At 47.3% G+C, this 20,225-nt stretch overlaps 1 protein-coding gene across 1 annotated transcript in view; it reads left to right on the forward strand.

The window, feature by feature from the left end:
• PLXNA4 (plexin A4) overlaps nucleotides 1-20,225 on the forward strand; it is a 925,294-nt gene that overhangs the window by 518,805 nt on the left and 386,264 nt on the right. The window contains exon 5 of the mRNA XM_089676880.1: nucleotides 3,129-3,229. Coding sequence (XP_089533006.1) covers nucleotides 3,129-3,229 — 101 coding nt within the window. The remainder of the gene's footprint in view (nucleotides 1-3,128; nucleotides 3,230-20,225) is intronic.

Genomic DNA, 20,225 nt, shown 5'->3' on the forward strand with positions numbered 1-20,225 from the left:
TACATATCCCAAAAATGTACCAGCCCTGGGTATGATGAAATGGAAAAATTTCTTTCCACATTTCTTTTTCTCCAAGTTAGCTGGATAGATGTGGGAAATGCTTTTGAAGTTTAGCGTGGGCATTTTGGACCTGAAAAAGTGTATATTCTGTACATAGGTCACATTTCAAGCTGTTAGTTTCTGTCACTAGTGCAGAATGCTTGTAGGGGCTATTGTGGCCTCTAGCATTTGTGGATGACAATTTAATGGTCATAGGTACACCACTGATAAACATGGGGTAACCAGGATGAATTAAAGCAAATAATAAAAATACCTAATATTTTCAAGTGAGAAAGGTGAGCTGAAAAAATGTATGTCCAGCAGGATAAGCAAAATGTGGTAGTGTAGCATCATCAGGATATTCGGGAGTGTCTATAACAGAAATTGGTAAACAAAGAAAAGCAAAGTCAGAAGACAAAAAAACACATTGTGAAAAAACTGTAAAAGCCTATTCTGATCATGTTATTCAGTTTGCAGTTTTGTTGGAGTGAATTTATTGAAGATAGGGACATTAGCAGGTCGAATTTGCCACTTCTTTAGTAATTTGAAGCCTGCTTTCAGTGTAAATATGGCATAAGTTTTGCCCTAATTGGAAATCATTAATTTGGTGAGATAGCCCCATTTGTACAGGATTTCATAGTCTACAAGGGCTTTAGCAATCATTGCAAGTTCATGTCTGCTTTGAATAATGACTTGGAATAGATCAGTGAACAAGGAGATTCCCATATATTTCAAAGAAAGAGATTCCTCCTGGCTGCTGAAATAGCTTTCTCTTTAATGTGGGAAATATGAGTCCCAGAAAGGACATCTCTGGGAACATTTCTAAATACAAAGGTTAGTTTTGGGATACCATGTGCTTTGTCAACATTCAGTTCATAATCCTTGGAATTTGCCACTAGCTTCACTAGGAGTTGTTGAAAGAAATCTTGAATCCTGAATTTTATGTTGTATCACCTAAAGCGATCCCGTATGTCAACAAGTTTTGTTTTGACTCATTGTACTTCCATGTCATTGTTAAGGAAGTCATCTAGATTGTTATAAGCTGATGAAAATTATCTTGATAACACTATGGACACTCTGTCAACAAGGTCTTGCATAGAAGCAATTTTTGCCAGCATAGCAGAAATATCATATTGCAGTGTACTCCTAAGATATAACAACACGTTCTTCATATCTGACACAGGTTGAGAAGTGGAGGGTATTCCTTTAGTGATGGTAGTTGGCTCTAGTGTGTGCTAGAGGACTACCTGTGTTGGGAGTACTTGGACCTGGGGGATTCTGATAGTGCTGATGATTGTCCACTGTGCAGTGTAAAGCACATGGAGGAGTTAGTGCCATGCTGTGTATTCTGTCCCACTGATGGTGGGAAGATACCCATTAGTTTCTATGGGAGAAAGCACACTTTGCCTCAGCTTGACATGTCTTTAGTGAGCACTGGCAGTGGTGGAGGTTGGAGAAGGACCCCCTGGTCACTGAAATTTGAGGCTGTCTAGGCTGTGCAGAGCAGAACACTGTTAATATGTGGCCAACTTAGACACCAATCAGACATACTTCTCCGATTTGTCACCTTTTCATGATCACATGATTGGTGTAGCACTTTTAAGGAATATGTTTGAATGCTTAAATACTAAACGTGATATCTGGTTTGGGTTTGGGACATGGTAAAATGACTATTTACTTTTTTCAAGACAAAATCAACAATACACCACTTGGCCAATAAGAGTTTTTTTGCATGCAATTTCAGATTGTTTAGGCAATAACTGTTTTTATGCCTTGGGTAAGCACAATGGCAACAAATCGTGGGGCTTTAAAGTCAGATGAAAAGTTTATTGAACAAGATGAAATTTTTCCCTTAATAAGGTTAGTCTATGAAACCTCTCATTTTTTAGATAAAGGCAAAGCCAACAAAGTGTGGCTTTTATAAGCATGCACAGTTGCAGAGGTAAAATAAAGATGTTTAAGCGGTGAGGTCATTTACCAATGAATGACTGCCATCTGATGTTCATTGCTTGATAAATCCTCTTTTTATATCATGAACATAAATCTGAAATATGACTGTATATGTTCACATACTGTAGATTTTCAGAAATCTATATCCTAAGGAAGCTGAACCAAATTTAATAAAAGATTTCATAGTTAACTCCAGCAGTTAGAAGTATAGTATACCAACAGTTACAATATTGAATCCTGATTGGTATTTGTACTTGAGCAACATAAGGCACAAACCATGGGCACAATTTAATGCAGATCACTATACAGCTGTTAAACAAAGTCATTCTATATGCTAGACACACGAGATCTAACCTTATTATGATAAAAACAGGGCCCAACAGGTGGTGCAGAAGTCATGGAGCAGAGAAGGCAGTGAAAGAGGGCAGTGTTTCCACTGATTAAAGAGACATTCTTTATAGATTACATTTTGATGAGATATTTCAGAACGTGAGTTCAGAACATTGCTACCCACGAAGCTCAAGGGATGAGCTTAGGCTCCCATGTTCTATCCAGGCCTTCAGCCAAGGGGAATCTAATCAATACAGACAGACAGACACAGGCTGGGAAAATGAGAGCAGACAAATAATAAAACAGTGGGTAAGGCTTGCTTTCTGCTTTCAGCATAAGGTAGACCCACAAAATACATTCCCATTTGACTTAAAAAATTCATATCTATTATTTAGTGTCCAATAAAGAAGGGGGTAGGTGAGGTACATTATAAAAGATATATGGCCACCTTGCTCTTATGCACTTACGCTACTCAGTTATCAGACTTGTACTATGAGGAATATGTTCAAAACAATTTATTATTGGCTATATAAACCCAAAAATGCTGAGCTTTCTGATTATCTGTTTATGTATATTCTGTATATCTGGAAATGTATGCAGTGTTCAGGGCATGCTACTTTTTTGTTATTAATGACTTTAGATAGTAATTAACAGCCTGATCTTTCATTAGTTCCTGATAGTTCTTAAATGTATACGTATTTGGCTTTGTTTTGTATTTTCATATGCTGTTGCTAGTGAAAGAATAATAAAAGGTAAATATCTGTTATATGTTACATATATATTATTCATTTCTTCTTTTTCCTTAACAGCTAACTCGAGTACCCGTAGAATCCTGTGGCCAGTATACAACATGCAGTGATTGCCTTGGCTCTGGGGACCCACATTGTGGTTGGTGTGTACTTCACAACATGTAAGTAAGAGGTCAACTTTTAATGTTCAGAATGAAATCTCTGACCATCATTTAAGTTCTTTATACATTACTTAGTAGAATAGGTATCAGCTGCCTAAATAGTGATGAGCTTAATTGCTTGTCCAAACTAAGACAAGCCATAGATAATTTGATTTTCTTTCCTGCAGCCACAGGTTGCAGGAAAGAAAATCACTCAATTCCCCCATCAACACAGTTAGTGTTGATGGGGGAATCCACCCCGTGGGAATATTGTGTTCTGTTGGCAGGGAGCCTCCCTGCCAACAGAACACAATAGTTACTGCTAACGACTATAGCCCCCGGCGGTAGTCACATGCAAAAAATTCGACAGGCTGGTTTTACTAAAGTCAACTTCAAGTCAACTTCAGTATAATCAGCCTATCCATACATAGATCGAATCTCTTCCGGGCCCTACTGAACCAGCCAAGATTCAATCCGTCTATGGCTGGCTTAAGGTTTGCAACACAACAGGTTGACACCACATGTAATACAATTTTTTTTTCAAGCACCATTTACGGACTTCCTAACTAAGGGCATGTAGGTTTAATTAGGAATCACACTCTGGTGCTGAGGATTGTAGAGTGGTGTTCCTCATTCTCTGTAATATATTATACTCTTTTAAGAAAGCACCATACTTGATTATTAAGGAAACCTCTGATAAAGAACTAAAGCTCCGGTAAATAACTTCGCACTAGGTGGTGAATCCCACTTCACAAACATCTACACTCTGATCTTACGTACAAGCAATATTCCCATTGGATCTAGATGAAAGATGTGTTTGAGGTCAACAGTATAATAGTAGTCAATAGCATAAGAGGTGGATTGTGAGTATCTGCCTAACAAAGCAATCACTGTGCCTGTTCATCTCTACTCTTGCATTTATAATTCAGCCTGTATGTTATGTATATTAGCAAAAACAACATGTTCAAGCAAATATTAACCAACTATGCCACATATGCTAGCAATGGGCTGCATTCAGCACGCTTCCAGGTGCGAAGACATGCCAGTATGAACTATATGGATGAATGCACCTTTTGTAGACCAGATGTTTTGGAGCACTTTCTTTTTGTGAGACTCTAAGAATACTGCAGTGATAATGCCTATAGATGCTGAAATCTATAACTATGATACATATAAGCAGTACATAGCAAAGCTGGTGTGTTTATGTGCAGCAACTGGCTTAAATTACATTTTTACACTGGTCATTGGAAAGCAATCAGCGAGCTCCAGGTATATGCATCAAGCCCCCCATTTTCATTTGTGTTGTACAGGCCCTTCCTTTTCACAGCACAGTGTCATGAGACTAATGAAAGCTGACATATGATTAACTGCTGCGGGTTGCTGCACATTACTACTCTTTGAACTATAGATCTCATGTACTGAAAGAGAACAAAGAAAATAGAATTGTCACCCATAGCAACCAGTCACAGTCTAGCTGTCATTTCTTTGGTTAATGTCAGAAAATGAAAGTAGGTATGGAGTATATGAATGTATTTAGGATGCTAGACAAAGTAGAACTCTATGACCCTATTACTATTATTATTTATTTTTTAATCTTTTTATTATAATGATGATGGTGAAGATTATTTATTATTATTACAACGTATTATTAGTATTGTGTTTTTATTATTTTATTACTTGTAATAAGGCGAATTTACATAAGAGAAGTTCAACTTGCTTGATATAGCTTATTATAACAAGGTCCCATAAATGGCACACATAGATTTAATTAAAGCTTGGTATATTCTGAAGGGAACCTCCTTCTTTGCTGTGTTTCTGCTGTGAGGATTCACACAGATAAACAATATGTTAATTTGAAATGGAATTGTCTTCTGATGAAACAATTCCACCCGTGGAGTGATATATATTAAGTGCAGGCCGGGTGCCAACGTTATTAGAAACTGACATAAAAAATTTAATTACAATTAGCATTTAAATAACAGACGAGTATACCCACTAAAGAGACGTTTTTGTATCAGGATGTTATATAAAAATCAGTTTCTTTTGGTTGTCATTACTATCACTTTAATGGATGATGCAGTTTGTGGAAGTGAAACATTATTTAATATACAATCCTAAAGAGCTTGTAACTTCCAAAATAATACTTGAATTAAAGCAAACAGAGCCAGTTCACACTACAAAAATGCACTCCGGATGCATTCTGGGCACATTTTTGCTTGCAGTTCACACCACACACAGTTCTGGTGCAGTTTTGATGCAGTTTGCTATGTTCCAGTATGTTTCTGTGCAGAAAAATGCAACATGTTCTACTTTTTTTCTGCACTAGAAACTGACTGGAACTGCCTGCACTGGTGTGAACCTGGGCCGTTGAATACATGGAAAATACTGTGCATGCATTTTTGATGCAGAAAAAAAGCGCACTGAACTGCATCTAGTGTGAACTAGCCCTAAAGTCTAACTGAACTTACAGCTTAAATCTGTCATATACATCCCAGGTGTGTAAAAACAAAAGGTGTGCAAAGTCTTAGGCGATGTTCACACCTGCGGCAGTCTCTACTGCCCCTCTGAAAAGTAATTTATGGTGGATCTCTTTTCAGAGGGTTGTAGATCAGTGGTTCCCACAAATTCAGGAATACTTATTTTTTCCTTACAGCTAAACAGGGCTTATCCACGTAGATATTGTTTCGCAAGCAGGAGCCACGAATTTGACTTAGAGTTGCAGCGCAGCCCTATTCTCTAGAATGGGTTGCATTTGGTGGTATCATTTTTGCATTATGGCTGTGGCATGTGTAAGACCCTGAGTGGCTGCCTGTAATCTTTCAATTACATAGTTATTCTGAATGAAAAAAAGACAAAAGTCCATCCAGTTCAACCTTTAAAAAAAAAAAGTTATAATCCTATACCCACAGTTGATCCAGAGGAAGGCAAAAAAACCCCCAGCAAAGCATGATCCAATTTGCTCCTGCAGGGGAAAAATTCCTTCCTGATCCCCCAAGAGGCAATCAAATATTCCCTGGATCAACTTTACCTATACATGCAATCCATTGAGCTGGCCGGAACCAACTCTTGAGGGAGTCTACTCTACATTTTCACAGTTCTCACTGTAAAGAAACCTTTTCGTGTTTGGAGATTAAATGTCTTTTCCTCCAGACGTAAAGAGTGCCCCCTTGTCCTCTGTGATGACCTCAGGGTGAATACCTCTACACCGAGTTCACTATATGAACCACTGATGTATTTATACATGTTGATCCTATCCCACCTTAATCTCCTCTTCTCAAGAGAGAATAAATTCAGTTCCTCTAATCTTTCCTCATAGCTGATCTCCTCCATGCCTCGTATCAGTTTGGTTGCCCTTCTCTGTACTTTCTCCAGTTCCCCAATGCTCCTTTTGTGAATTGGTGGCCAAAATTGAACTGCATATTCCAGATGAGGTATTACTAATGATATGTACAGGGGTAAAATGATATCTCTCGCTCTGGAATCTATACCTCTTTTAATGCAAGAGAGGATTTTGCTCACTTTAGAAACCGCAGCTTGGTATTGCATGCCATTATGAAGCTTGTGATCTATCAGAACTCCCAGATCCTTCTCCACCATTGATTCCCCCAGTTGTACTCTCCCTAGTATGTATGATGCATGCATATTCTTAGCCCCCAAGTGCATAACCTTACATTTATCATCATTAAACCTCATTTGCCACATAGTTGCCCAATTAAACAGTGCATTGAGGTCGGCTTGTAAGTTGGCTGCATCCCATTTGACTTAGGCCTTACGGTTTATTTTTAGAGATGAGCGAAGAAATGAAAAATTCGATTCGACTGATTCGGCGAATTCGTGGACAATATTCGATTCGAGTCGAATAAATTCGCTGTGAATTTAACTTAAAAAAGGGTGTTTCTAGGCTTCAGAGAGACTTAATATTAGTGCAGAACACTGTACCTTTAATTTAAATGCCCTTGGAGTCTGCTGGGGAAGAGAAATAATACTGTCTGTCAGTATGACATGCAGATGAGTGCCGTCGATCTTAGAATCACCGCACACTTCACTCATTTGGGCAGTCACGGGGCCAAAACCAGTGTTTGGAGCCACAGTGTGGCGGTGGAGGCAGCAGCAATGGGAGGCCATACAGCAACCTATGACAAAATGGAAACCAGCAGGAGCGTGAGGAGACCTGAAAGTGGCACATGGCAGAGTGGGAGCAATGGGAGGCGGTACAGGGACCCAGGTCACACTGTGGGCCCAGCAGCAGCGTGACCAGGCGGTACGGGGGCCCATGGCCGATATGGGGCTTGGTGGCACCTATGGAAGGCCTGTAATCTGCCAGCAACCTATGACAAAATGGACAACCGCAGGAGTGTGAGGAGATTTCAAAGTGGCACATGGCAGAGTGGAAGCAATGGGAGGCCGTACAGGGACCCAGGTCACACTGTGGGCTCAGCAGCAGCGTGACCAGGAGGTACGGGGGCCCATGGTCGATATGGGGCCTGGCGGCACCTATGGAAGGCCGCTAATCTGCCAGCAACCTATGACAAAATGGACAACCGCAGGAGTGTGAGGAGATTTCAAAGAGGTACATGGCAGAGTGGAAGCAATGGGAGGCCGTACAGGGACCCAGGTCACACTGTGGGACCAGCATCAGCGTGAACAGGCGGTACGGGGGCCCATGGCCGATTTGACCTCATTCATCCCATAGTCCTGCCGACTCACGAATAGCGTGGCCTCCTCAAAGGGCCTGAGCAAGCGCAGGTGTCACACATGAGCTGACAATGGCTGACATCTAAGTTACACAGGGAGTACCTTTATCCGCTTTTAACATCAGGAAATCTGTGATGGCCTTTAGCTGTTCGTAAAGGCGGTCTAACATATGTAGGGTTGAATTACACCTTGTTGCAACGTCACAGCATGAGGAGTCGGTACGGGGGCCCATGGCAGATTACATGTCTGGCAGCAGCAATGGGAGGCCCGTAATCTGCCAGCACCCTATGTCAAAAAATTTAACACACCAGCAGTGTGAAGAGACCTGAAAGTGGCACATGGCAGCAGAGTGTGGCGATGGAGACAGCAGCAATGGGAGGCCGTACAGGGACCCATGAGAGACTCTGGACTTGGCAGCAGCATGAGGAGGCGGTATATAGGGGCCCATGGCAGATTAGGGGCCTGGCAGCAGCTATGTGAGGCCCGTAATCTGCCTGCACCCTATGTCAAAAAATTAAACACACCAGCAGTGTGAAGAGACCTGAAAGTGGCACATGGCAGCAGAGTGTGGCGATGGAGACAGCAGCAATGGGAGGCCGTACAGGGACCCATGAGAGACTCTAGACTTGGCAGCAGCATGAGGAGGCGGTATATAGGGGCCCATGGCAGATTAGGGGCCTGGCAGCAGCTATGTGAGGCCCGTAATCTGCCTGCACCCTATGTCAAAAAATTAAACACACCAGCAGTGTGAAGAGACCTGAAAGTGGCACATGGCAGCAGAGTGTGGCGATGGAGACAGCAGCAATGGGAGGCCGTACAGGGACCCATGAGAGACTCTGGACTTGGCAGCAGCATGAGGAGGCGGTATATAGGGGCCCATGGCAGATTAGGGGCCTGGCAGCAGCTATGTGAGGCCCGTAATCTGCCTGCACCCTATGTCAAAAAATTAAACACACCAGCAGTGTGAAGAGACCTGAAAGTGGCACATGGCAGCAGAGTGTGGCGATGGAGACAGCAGCAATGGGAGGCCGTACAGGGACCCATGAGAGACTCTGGACTTGGCAGCAGCATGAGGAGGCGGTATATAGGGGCCCATGGCAGATTAGGGGCCTGGCAGCAGCTATGTGAGGCCCGTAATCTGCCTGCACCCTATGTCAAAAAATTAAACACACCAGCAGTGTGAAGAGACCTGAAAGTGGCACATGGCAGAGTGTGGCGATGGAGACAGCAGCAATGGGAGGCCGTACAGGGACCCATGACAGACTCTAGACTTGGCAGCAGCATGAGGAGGCGGTTTATAGGGGCCCATGGCAGATTAGGGGCCTGGCAGCAGCTATGTGAGGCCCGTAATCTGCCTGCACCCTATGTCAAAAAATTTAACACACCAGCAGTGTGAAGAGACCTGAAAGTGGCACATGGCAGCAGAGTGTGGCGATGGAGACAGCAGCAATGGGAGGCCGTACAGGGACCCATGAGAGACTCTGGACTTGGCAGCAGCATGAGGAGGCGGTATATAGGGGCCCATGGCAGATTAGGGGCCTGGCAGCAGCTATGTGAGGCCCGTAATCTGCCTGCACCCTATGTCAAAAAATTAAACACACCAGCAGTGTGAAGAGACCTGAAAGTGGCACATGGCAGCAGAGTGTGGCGATAGAGACAGCAACAATGGGAGGCCGTACAGGGACCCATGAGAGACTCTGGACTTGGCAGCAGCATGAGGAGGCGGTATATAGGGGCCCATGGCAGATTAGGGGCCTGGCAGCAGCTATGTGAGGCCCGTAATCTGCCTGCACCCTATGTCAAAAAATTAAACACACCAGCAGTGTGAAGAGACCTGAAAGTGGCACATGGCAGCAGAGTGTGGCGATGGAGACAGCAACAATGGGAGGCCGTACAGGGACCCATGAGAGACTCTGGACTTGGCAGCAGCATGAGGAGGCGGTATATAGGGGCCCATGGCAGATTAGGGGCCTGGCAGCAGCTATGTGAGGCCCGTTATCTTGCAGCACCCTATGTCAAAAAATTAAACACACCAGCAGTGTGAAGAGACCTGAAAGTGGCACATGGCAGCAGAGTGTGGCGATGGAGACAGCAGCAATGGGAGGCCGTACAGGGACCCATGAGAGACTCTAGACTTGGCAGCAGCATGAGGAGGCGGTTTATAGGGGCCCATGGCAGATTAGGGGCCTGGCAGCAGCTATGTGAGGCCCGTAATCTGCCTGCACCCTATGTCAAAAAATTTAACACACCAGCAGTGTGAAGAGACCTGAAAGTGGCACATGGCAGCAGAGTGTGGCGATGGAGACAGCAGCAATGGGAGGCCGTACATGGACCCATGAGAGACTCTGGACTTGGCAGCAGCATGAGGAGGCGGTATATAGGGGCCCATGGCAGATTAGGGGCCTGGCAGCAGCAATGGGAGGCCCATAATCTGCCAGCACCCTATGTCAAAAAATTAAACACACCAGCAGTGTGAAGAGACCTGAAAGTGGCACATGGCAGCAGAGTGTGGCGATGGAGACAGCAGCAATGGGAGGCCGTACAGGGACCCATGAGAGACTCTGGACTTGGCAGCAGCATGAGGAGGCGGTATATAGGGGCCCATGGCAGATTAGGGGCCTGGCAGCAGCTATGTGAGGCCCGTAATCTGCCTGCACCCTATGTCAAAAAATTAAACACACCAGCAGTGTGAAGAGACCTGAAAGTGGCACATGGCAGCAGAGTGTGGCGATGGAGACAGCAACAATGGGAGGCCGTACAGGGACCCATGAGAGACTCTGGACTTGGCAGCAGCATGAGGAGGCGGTATATAGGGGCCCATGGCAGATTAGGGGCCTGGCAGCAGCTATGTGAGGCCCGTAATCTGCCTGCACCCTATGTCAAAAAATTTAACACACCAGCAGTGTGAAGAGACCTGAAAGTGGCACATGGCAGAGTGTGGCGATGGAGACAGCAGCAATGGGAGGCCGTACAGGGACCCATGACAGACTCTAGACTTGGCAGCAGCATGAGGAGGCGGTTTATAGGGGCCCATGGCAGATTAGGGGCCTGGCAGCAGCTATGTGAGGCCCGTAATCTGCCTGCACCCTATGTCAAAAAATTTAACACACCAGCAGTGTGAAGAGACCTGAAAGTGGCACATGGCAGCAGAGTGTGGCGATGGAGACAGCAGCAATGGGAGGCCGTACAGGGACCCATGAGAGACTCTGGACTTGGCAGCAGCATGAGGAGGCGGTATATAGGGGCCCATGGCAGATTAGGGGCCTGGCAGCAGCTATGTGAGGCCCGTAATCTGCCTGCACCCTATGTCAAAAAATTAAACACACCAGCAGTGTGAAGAGACCTGAAAGTGGCACATGGCAGCAGAGTGTGGCGATGGAGACAGCAACAATGGGAGGCCGTACAGGGACCCATGAGAGACTCTGGACTTGGCAGCAGCATGAGGAGGCGGTATATAGGGGCCCATGGCAGATTAGGGGCCTGGCAGCAGCTATGTGAGGCCCGTAATCTGCCTGCACCCTATGTCAAAAAATTTAACACACCAGCAGTGTGAAGAGACCTGAAAGTGGCACATGGCAGCAGAGTGTGGCGATGGAGACAGCAGCAATGGGAGGCCGTACAGGGACCCATGAGAGACTCTGGACTTGGCAGCAGCATGAGGAGGCGGTATATAGGGGCCCATGGCAGATTAGGGGCCTGGCAGCAGCTATGTGAGGCCCGTTATCTTGCAGCACCCTATGTCAAAAAATTAAACACACCAGCAGTGTGAAGAGACCTGAAAGTGGCACATGGCAGCAGAGTGTGGCGATGGAGACAGCAGCAATGGGAGGCCGTACAGGGACCCATGAGAGACTCTAGACTTGGCAGCAGCATGAGGAGGCGGTTTATAGGGGCCCATGGCAGATTAGGGGCCTGGCAGCAGCTATGTGAGGCCCGTAATCTGCCTGCACCCTATGTCAAAAAATTTAACACACCAGCAGTGTGAAGAGACCTGAAAGTGGCACATGGCAGCAGAGTGTGGCGATGGAGACAGCAGCAATGGGAGGCCGTACAGGGACCCATGAGAGACTCTGGACTTGGCAGCAGCATGAGGAGGCGGTATATAGGGGCCCCTGGCAGATTAGGGGCCTGGCAGCAGCTATGTGAGGCCCGTAATCTGCCTGCACCCTATGTCAAAAAATTAAACACACCAGCAGTGTGAAGAGACCTGAAAGTGGCACATGGCAGCAGAGTGTGGCGATGGAGACAGCAACAATGGGAGGCCGTACAGGGACCCATGAGAGACTCTGGACTTGGCAGCAGCATGAGGAGGCGGTATATAGGGGCCCATGGCAGATTAGGGGCCTGGCAGCAGCTATGTGAGGCCCGTTATCTTGCAGCACCCTATGTCAAAAAATTAAACACACCAGCAGTGTGAAGAGACCTGAAAGTGGCACATGGCAGCAGAGTGTGGCGATGGAGACAGCAGCAATGGGAGGCCGTACAGGGACCCATGAGAGACTCTAGACTTGGCAGCAGCATGAGGAGGCGGTTTATAGGGGCCCATGGCAGATTAGGGGCCTGGCAGCAGCTATGTGAGGCCCGTAATCTGCCTGCACCCTATGTCAAAAAATTTAACACACCAGCAGTGTGAAGAGACCTGAAAGTGGCACATGGCAGCAGAGTGTGGCGATGGAGACAGCAGCAATGGGAGGCCGTACAGGGACCCATGAGAGACTCTGGACTTGGCAGCAGCATGAGGAGGCGGTATATAGGGGCCCATGGCAGATTAGGGGCCTGGCAGCAGCAATGGGAGGCCCATAATCTGCCAGCACCCTATGTCAAAAAATTAAACACACCAGCAGTGTGAAGAGACCTGAAAGTGGCACATGGCAGCAGAGTGTGGCGATGGAGACAGCAGCAATGGGAGGCCGTACAGGGACCCATGAGAGACTCTGGACTTGGCAGCAGCATGAGGAGGCGGTATATAGGGGCCCATGGCAGATTAGGGGCCTGGCAGCAGCTATGTGAGGCCCGTAATCTGCCTGCACCCTATGTCAAAAAATTAAACACACCAGCAGTGTGAAGAGACCTGAAAGTGGCACATGGCAGCAGAGTGTGGCGATGGAGACAGCAGCAATGGGAGGCCGTACAGGGACCCATGAGAGACTCTAGACTTGGCAGCAGCATGAGGAGGCGGTATATAGGGGCCCATGGCAGATTAGGGGCCTGGCAGCAGCTATGTGAGGCCCGTAATCTGCCTGCACCCTATGTCAAAAAATTAAACACACCAGCAGTGTGAAGAGACCTGAAAGTGGCACATGGCAGCAGAGTGTGGCGATGGAGACAGCAGCAATGGGAGGCCGTACAGGGACCCATGAGAGACTCTGGACCTAGCAGCAGCATGAGGAGGCGGTATATAGGGGCCTATGGCAGATTAGGGGCCTGGCAGCAGCTATAGGAGGCCCGTAATCTGCCAGCACCCTATGTCAAAAAATTAAACACACCAGCAGTGTGAGGAGACCTGAAAGTGGCACATGTTTGAGGCATGATTCATGGCGGATTTAGTCAGTTGTGTCAGGAACTGGTGGTTTGAAATCCAGACTAATCCACGCCTGATTCATTTTCACAAACGTGAGTCTCTCCACACTTTGGGTGGACAGTCGTGTCCTCCGCGGAGTTACAATACCTCCTGCCGCACTAAACACGCGCTCCGATGCCACGCTACTGGCCGGGCATGACAGCCTTTCAAGGGCAAATTCAGCTAGTTGGGGCCAAAGGTCAAGTTTCGTTGCCCAGTAGTCAAGGGGATTGTCTACCTCGGTTGGCAGGGTGCTGTCCAAGTAGGCCCAAGCCTGTTGTTTGAGCTCCTGCTCCAGGTCCACCTGATGCTGCTGCTGCTGCTGCGGCTGGTTAGTAGTTTCCTCACTGCGCTGGTGAAGAAAGCTACTCATCATCGACTGCAGACTGAGGCAGCCACTGCTGGTGGAGCTGCCACTGCTCCTACCACCCCACCCCTCCCCTGCTGCCATGCCAGCGGAACGCGAGCGCACAGGGCCCACAGTGTCTGAGGATGGACGTTGGCGCACAAAGGCAGAGACCAACTGACTACATAGGTGGTTTTTATAGTACGTAATTTTGGCCTCCCTCTCAGCAGGTGTGAAAAAGGCCACCATTTTGGACCGGTAGCGAGGGTCCAACAAGGTGGACAGCCAAAAGTCATCCCTCTGTCTGATGGTTATTATTCGGCTGTCGCTACGCAAGCAACCGAGCATGCTATGGGCCATTTGTGCCAAGGAATGCGAGGGACTCCCTGCCTCCATCTCCACAGCATACTGCCACGGTGCGTCTGGGTCCTCTGTCTCCTCCTCCTCCTCCTCTACCAGATGCTCCTGCTCCTCCACTCCTGTCCGCTGAGTGGAAAAACCACCCATTTCACTCAATAATTCCTGAGCACAAATGTCCTCCTCTACCTCCTCCTCTTCTTCCTGTCCTGCCCCCACAGGGGTCATGTGGCGTTGAGATCTGTGCGCCACGTCTACCGCACCCTGACCAGCCATTGTTAACAGCATTTGTTCCAGGACGTGCAACAGAGGAATGACGTCGTTCATCCCATAGTCCTGCCGACTCACGAATAGCGTGGCCTCCTCAAAGGGCCTGAGCAAGCGGCAGGTGTCACGCATGAGCTGCCAATGGCTGACATCTAAGTTACACAGGGGAGTACCTTTATCCGCTTGTAACATCAGGAAATCGGTGATGGCCTTTCGCTGCTCGTAAAGGCGGTCTAACATGTGTAGGGTTGAATTCCACCTTGTTGCAACGTCGCAGATCAGGCGATGCTGTGGAATTCCGTTCTGCCGCTGCAGCTCAATGAGGGTGTTCTTTGCGGTGTAGGAATGGCTGAAATGCATGCACAGTTTACGTGACATTTTAAGGATGTCTTGCAGTGGGATGGTGGATTTTAGGAACCGCTTGACAACCAGATTGAACACGTGAGCCATGCATGGCGCATGGCACAACCTTCCTTGACGCAGAGCAGACACCATGTTCTTTCCGTTGTCAGTCAACATGGTTCCGATTTTTAGTTTGCGCGGAGACAGCCATCTGTCGATTTCTCTGTTCATTACACTCAGCAGTTCCTCCCCTGTGTGACTACGTTCGCCAAGGCATACCAGGTGCAGCACAGCGTGACACCGTTGCGCCCTGCACATGTGATATGCCGGTCGGGTAATGGGACTTGGCACGGGGGTGGCGGCTGAGGACACGGCGGAAAAAGAGGTGGTAGAGGCGGACATGCTTGCTGGACCAAGGACGTGCAAACGTGGAGGCAAAAGCGTCGTGACCTGTCCAAGTTGCTGGTGCGGCTGTGCCGGCACCACGTTCACCCAGTGGGCCGTAAATGACATGTACTGTCCCTGACCGTAGTTACAGCTCCACACGTCGGCGCTGCCGTGCACTTTGGCAGAGACCGACATGCTCAAAGACTGGCCCACCATCTCTTCTACATGTGAATGCAGGGCTGGCACTGCCTTTTGGGCAAAGAAATGACGGCTTGGCACTCTCCACCGCGGCGCGGCACAAGCCATCATTTCTCGGAAAGGTGCTGAGTCCACCAGTTGGAAAGGGAGGGACTGCAGCACCAGCAACTTGGACAGGAGGACGTTCAGCTTTTGCACCGTCGGGTGCGTGCTCGCAAACTGTTGTCTCTTGGATACGGATTCCAAGAAAGACTGTTGACGGAATCCGAGAAGAGGAGTAGCAGGAGAAGGAGCATCTGAACGAGCGGAAGATGCCAACGAGCGACAACTCCCCTCAGCAGAGGTGTTGGAGCCTTGACTGGCTGATAGAGGGCGATTGACGACGTCGGGTGACGGAGCAAGTAACGGAGCGGGTGATGGAGCGGGGGCTGGGGCAGGCAGAACCGCCGTATGTTTATCACGGTTTTCCCAGGCCACCGAATGGTGACGCTGCATATGCTGACGCAACGCTGTAGTCCCAACATGGGCCCCCTGGCCACGCTTGCATTTCTGGCCACATAGTCGACATACGGCTACGTTTACTTCCTCGGGCGGCTTGAGGAAAAATTGCCACACCACCGAGTAGGAAGCTTTGCCCCCGCTACTCTTCACTGGCTGACTGCTACTTCCTCCGTGCGCACCGGCACCACTACTGGCCGTGGTGGTAGGCTGCAGTGGAGCTGGTGCTCTACTCTGTGGACGTTTGGCTCCACTGACACTGATGCGACCCTGCTGCTGTCTCCTGGGCAACCCACCGACTGTTTTGCTCGCTGCCAAGCTGCCACCCTCTTCTCCTGATGATGCGGAAGAAATTGCCTGATGACGACGAGGCTGCCAAGTGCGATCAACCTCCTCATCATCAAGTAGGGTCTCCGCCTCACTACTAGCCCCCTCGGCTGCGTCTGGGTCAGGAGACAGACCTGTCTCTAGACCGGCTACCGAGCCACTCTCCTCGCCAGTACTTGTTCGCTTGGCTGCTGAAAAGGCCGATGTCTCCCCCCGTTCCTGACCGCCCTCTGTTAGCTCTTCCTCACTGTACAGTGGGGCTGAGCCCACAGCATGCGATACTTCGCTTGGTGAGGGAACAGCAAAGGACAGGGGCAGGTAGAGGACACGTGATTTCAGTGGGCTTGCTCCCGGGCCATGCCAACTAACGGTTGTGTCTGACGTACCCACCGACCGTTGGCTGTAGGTGTCAGAGGTGACCTGGGAAGAGGAAGACGACCGAGCCAACCAATCAATGACGGCAGGGTTGTCGGTGGAGACACGACCGCTGGATGACACCGGGAGCACTGGCCTCTGGCTGCGAATACTGCTGCCTCGACCCCTTCCTCTGCTGCCACGTCTGCTCGCTCCTAAAACATTGCCTCCTCTGCCACTCCTCTGCATGTTGTCTGACATACTATTTAATTCAACGATTAGGTGTTCCTGAGTAACAATTCTCTGGCACTCAGTAACAATTCTGTCTGTCCCTGAGTATGAATTCTGTGGCCCTGAGTAACAATTCTGTGTCTGTGCGAGTAACAATTCTGTGTCTGTGCGAGTAACAATTCTGTGTCTGTGCAAGTAACAATTTTGTGTCTGTGCGAGTAACAATTCTCTGGCACTCAGTAACAATTCTGTCTGTCCCTGAGTAACAATTCTCTGGCACTCAGTAACAATTCTGTCTGTCCCTGAGTAACAATTCTCTGGCACTCAGTAACAATTCTGTCTGTCCCTGAGTATGAATTCTGTGGCCCTGAGTAACAATTCTGTGTCTGTGCGAGTAACAATTCTGTGTCTGTGCAAGTAACAATTTTGTGTCTGTGCGAGTAACAATTCTCTGGCACTCAGTAACAATTCTGTCTGTCCCTGAGTAACAATTCTCTGGCACTCAGTAACAATTCTGTCTGTCCCTGAGTATGAATTCTGTGGCCCTGAGTAACAATTCTGTGTCTGTGCGAGTAACAATTCTGTGTCTGTGCAAGTAACAATTTTGTGTCTGTGCGAGTAACAATTCTCTGGCACTCAGTAACAATTCTGTCTGTCCCTGAGTAACAATTCTCTGGCACTCAGTAACAATTCTGTCTGTCCCTGAGTAACAATTCTCTGGCACTCAGTAACAATTCTGTCTGTCCCTGAGTAACAATTCTCTGGCACTCAGTAACAATTCTGTGTCTGTGCGAGTAACAATTCTGTGTCTGTGCAAGTAACAATTTTGTGTCTGTGCGAGTAACAATTCTCTGGCACTCAGTAACAATTCTGTCTGTCCCTGAGTAACAATTCTCTGGCACTCAGTAACAATTCTGTCTGTCCCTGAGTAACAATTCTCTGGCACTCAGTAACAATTCTGTCTGTCCCTGAGTATGAATTCTGTGGCCCTGAGTAACAATTCTGTGTCTGTGCGAGTAACAATTCTGTGTCTGTGCAAGTAACAATTTTGTGTCTGTGCGAGTAACAATTCTCTGGCACTCAGTAACAATTCTGTCTGTCCCTGAGTAACAATTCTCTGGCACTCAGTAACAATTCTGTCTGTCCCTGAGTAACAATTCTCTGGCACTCAGTAACAATTCTGTCTGTCCCTGAGTAACAATTCTCTGGCACTCAGTAACAATTCTGTCTGTCCCTGGGTATGAATTCTGTGGCCCTGAGTAACAATTCTGTGTCTGTGCGAGTAACAATTCTGTGTCTGTGCAAGTAACAATTTTGTGTCTGTGCGAGTAACAATTCTCTGGCACTCAGTAACAATTCTGTCTGTCCCTGAGTAACAATTCTCTGGCACTCAGTAACAATTCTGTCTGTCCCTAAGTAACAATTCTCTGGCACTCAGTAACAATTCTGTCTGTCCAAGAGTATGAATTCTGTGGCCCTGAGTAACAATTCTGTGTCTGTGCGAGTAACAATTCTGTGTCTGTGCAAGTAACAATTTTGTGTCTGTGCGAGTAACAATTCTCTGGCACTCAGTAACAATTCTGTCTGTCCCTGAGTAACAATTCTCTGGCACTCAGTAACAATTCTGTCTGTCCCTGAGTAACAATTCTCTGGCACTCAGTAACAATTCTGTCTGTCCCTGAGTATGAATTCTGTGGCCCTGAGTAACAATTCTGTGTCTGTGCGAGTAACAATTCTGTGTCTGTGCAAGTAACAATTTTGTGTCTGTGCGAGTAACAATTCTCTGGCACTCAGTAACAATTCTGTCTGTCCCTGAGTAACAATTCTCTGGCACTCAGTAACAATTCTGTCTGTCCCTGAGTAACAATTCTCTGGCACTCAGTAACAATTCTGTCTGTCCCTGAGTAACAATTCTCTGGCACTCAGTAACAATTCTGTGTCTGTGCGAGTAACAATTCTGTGTCTGTGCAAGTAACAATTTTGTGTCTGTGCGAGTAACAATTCTCTGGCACTCAGTAACAATTCTGTCTGTCCCTGAGTAACAATTCTCTGGCACTCAGTAACAATTCTGTCTGTCCCTGAGTAACAATTCTCTGGCACTCAGTAACAATTCTGTCTGTCCCTGAGTATGAATTCTGTGGCCCTGAGTAACAATTCTGTGTCTGTGCGAGTAACAATTCTGTGTCTGTGCAAGTAACAATTTTGTGTCTGTGCGAGTAACAATTCTCTGGCACTCAGTAACAATTCTGTCTGTCCCTGAGTAACAATTCTCTGGCACTCAGTAACAATTCTGTCTGTCCCTGAGTAACAATTCTCTGGCACTCAGTAACAATTCTGTCTGTCCCTGAGTAACAATTCTCTGGCACTCAGTAACAATTCTGTGTCTGTGCGAGTAACAATTCTGTGTCTGTGCAAGTAACAATTTTGTGTCTGTGCGAGTAACAATTCTCTGGCACTCAGTAACAATTCTGTCTGTCCCTGAGTAACAATTCTCTGGCACTCAGTAACAATTCTGTCTGTCCCTGAGTAACAATTCTCTGGCACTCAGTAACAATTCTGTCTGTCCCTGAGTAACAATTCTCTGGCACTCAGTAACAATTCTGTCTGTCCCTGAGTATGAATTCTGTGGCCCTGAGTAACAATTCTGTCTGTGCGAGTAACAATTCTGTGTCTGTGCAAGTAACAATTTTGTGTCTGTGCGAGTAACAATTCTCTGGCACTCAGTAACAATTCTGTCTGTCCCTGAGTAACAATTCTCTGGCACTCAGTAACAATTCTGTCTGTCCCTGAGTAACAATTCTCTGGCACTCAGTAACAATTCTGTCTGTCCCTGAGTAACAATTCTCTGGCACTCAGTAACAATTCTGTCTGTCCCTGAGTAACAATTCTGTCTGTCCCTGAGAATGAATTCTGTGGCCCTGAGTAAGAATTCTCTGGCACTCAGTAACAATTCTGTCTGTCCCTGAGTAACAATTCTCTGGCACTCAGTAACAATTCTGTCTGTCCCTGAGTAAAAATTCTGTGGCCCTAATAACGTTTCTGTGGCCCTAAGTAACAATTCTCTGGCACTGAGTGAAAATTCTGTCTGTCCCTGAGTATGAATTCTGTGGCCCTAACTAGCGTTTCTTTGTCCCTAAATAACGATTCTGTGGCCCTCATTAACAAGTCTGTGTCCCTGAGTAATGGTTCTCTGTCCCTAAGTAACTTCTCTCTGTCCCCAATTCTCGTTTCTGTGGCCCTAACTCTGTCCCTGTCCCTAGTACAGAGCGGTCTGCCTCTGTTCAATGACTGCAGGCAAATGAAGATTTCCAAAATGGCCGCTATATATACCTCGACCATTACACAGTGCTGGCTGGCTGGCTGCTGATTGGCTGATGCGATCACATGTCGTTGAGGAATGCATTATGGGGCAGCGCGCCTTGTCTGCGCGCCTTCCCCGACATCCCCGCTCCGTC

The sequence above is a fragment of the Staurois parvus genome, unplaced genomic scaffold (assembly GCF_062004578.1).
Source record: "Staurois parvus isolate SC_StPar_1 unplaced genomic scaffold, SC_StPar_1.0 ptg000175l, whole genome shotgun sequence".
NCBI classification, from domain to species: domain Eukaryota; kingdom Metazoa; phylum Chordata; class Amphibia; order Anura; family Ranidae; genus Staurois; species Staurois parvus.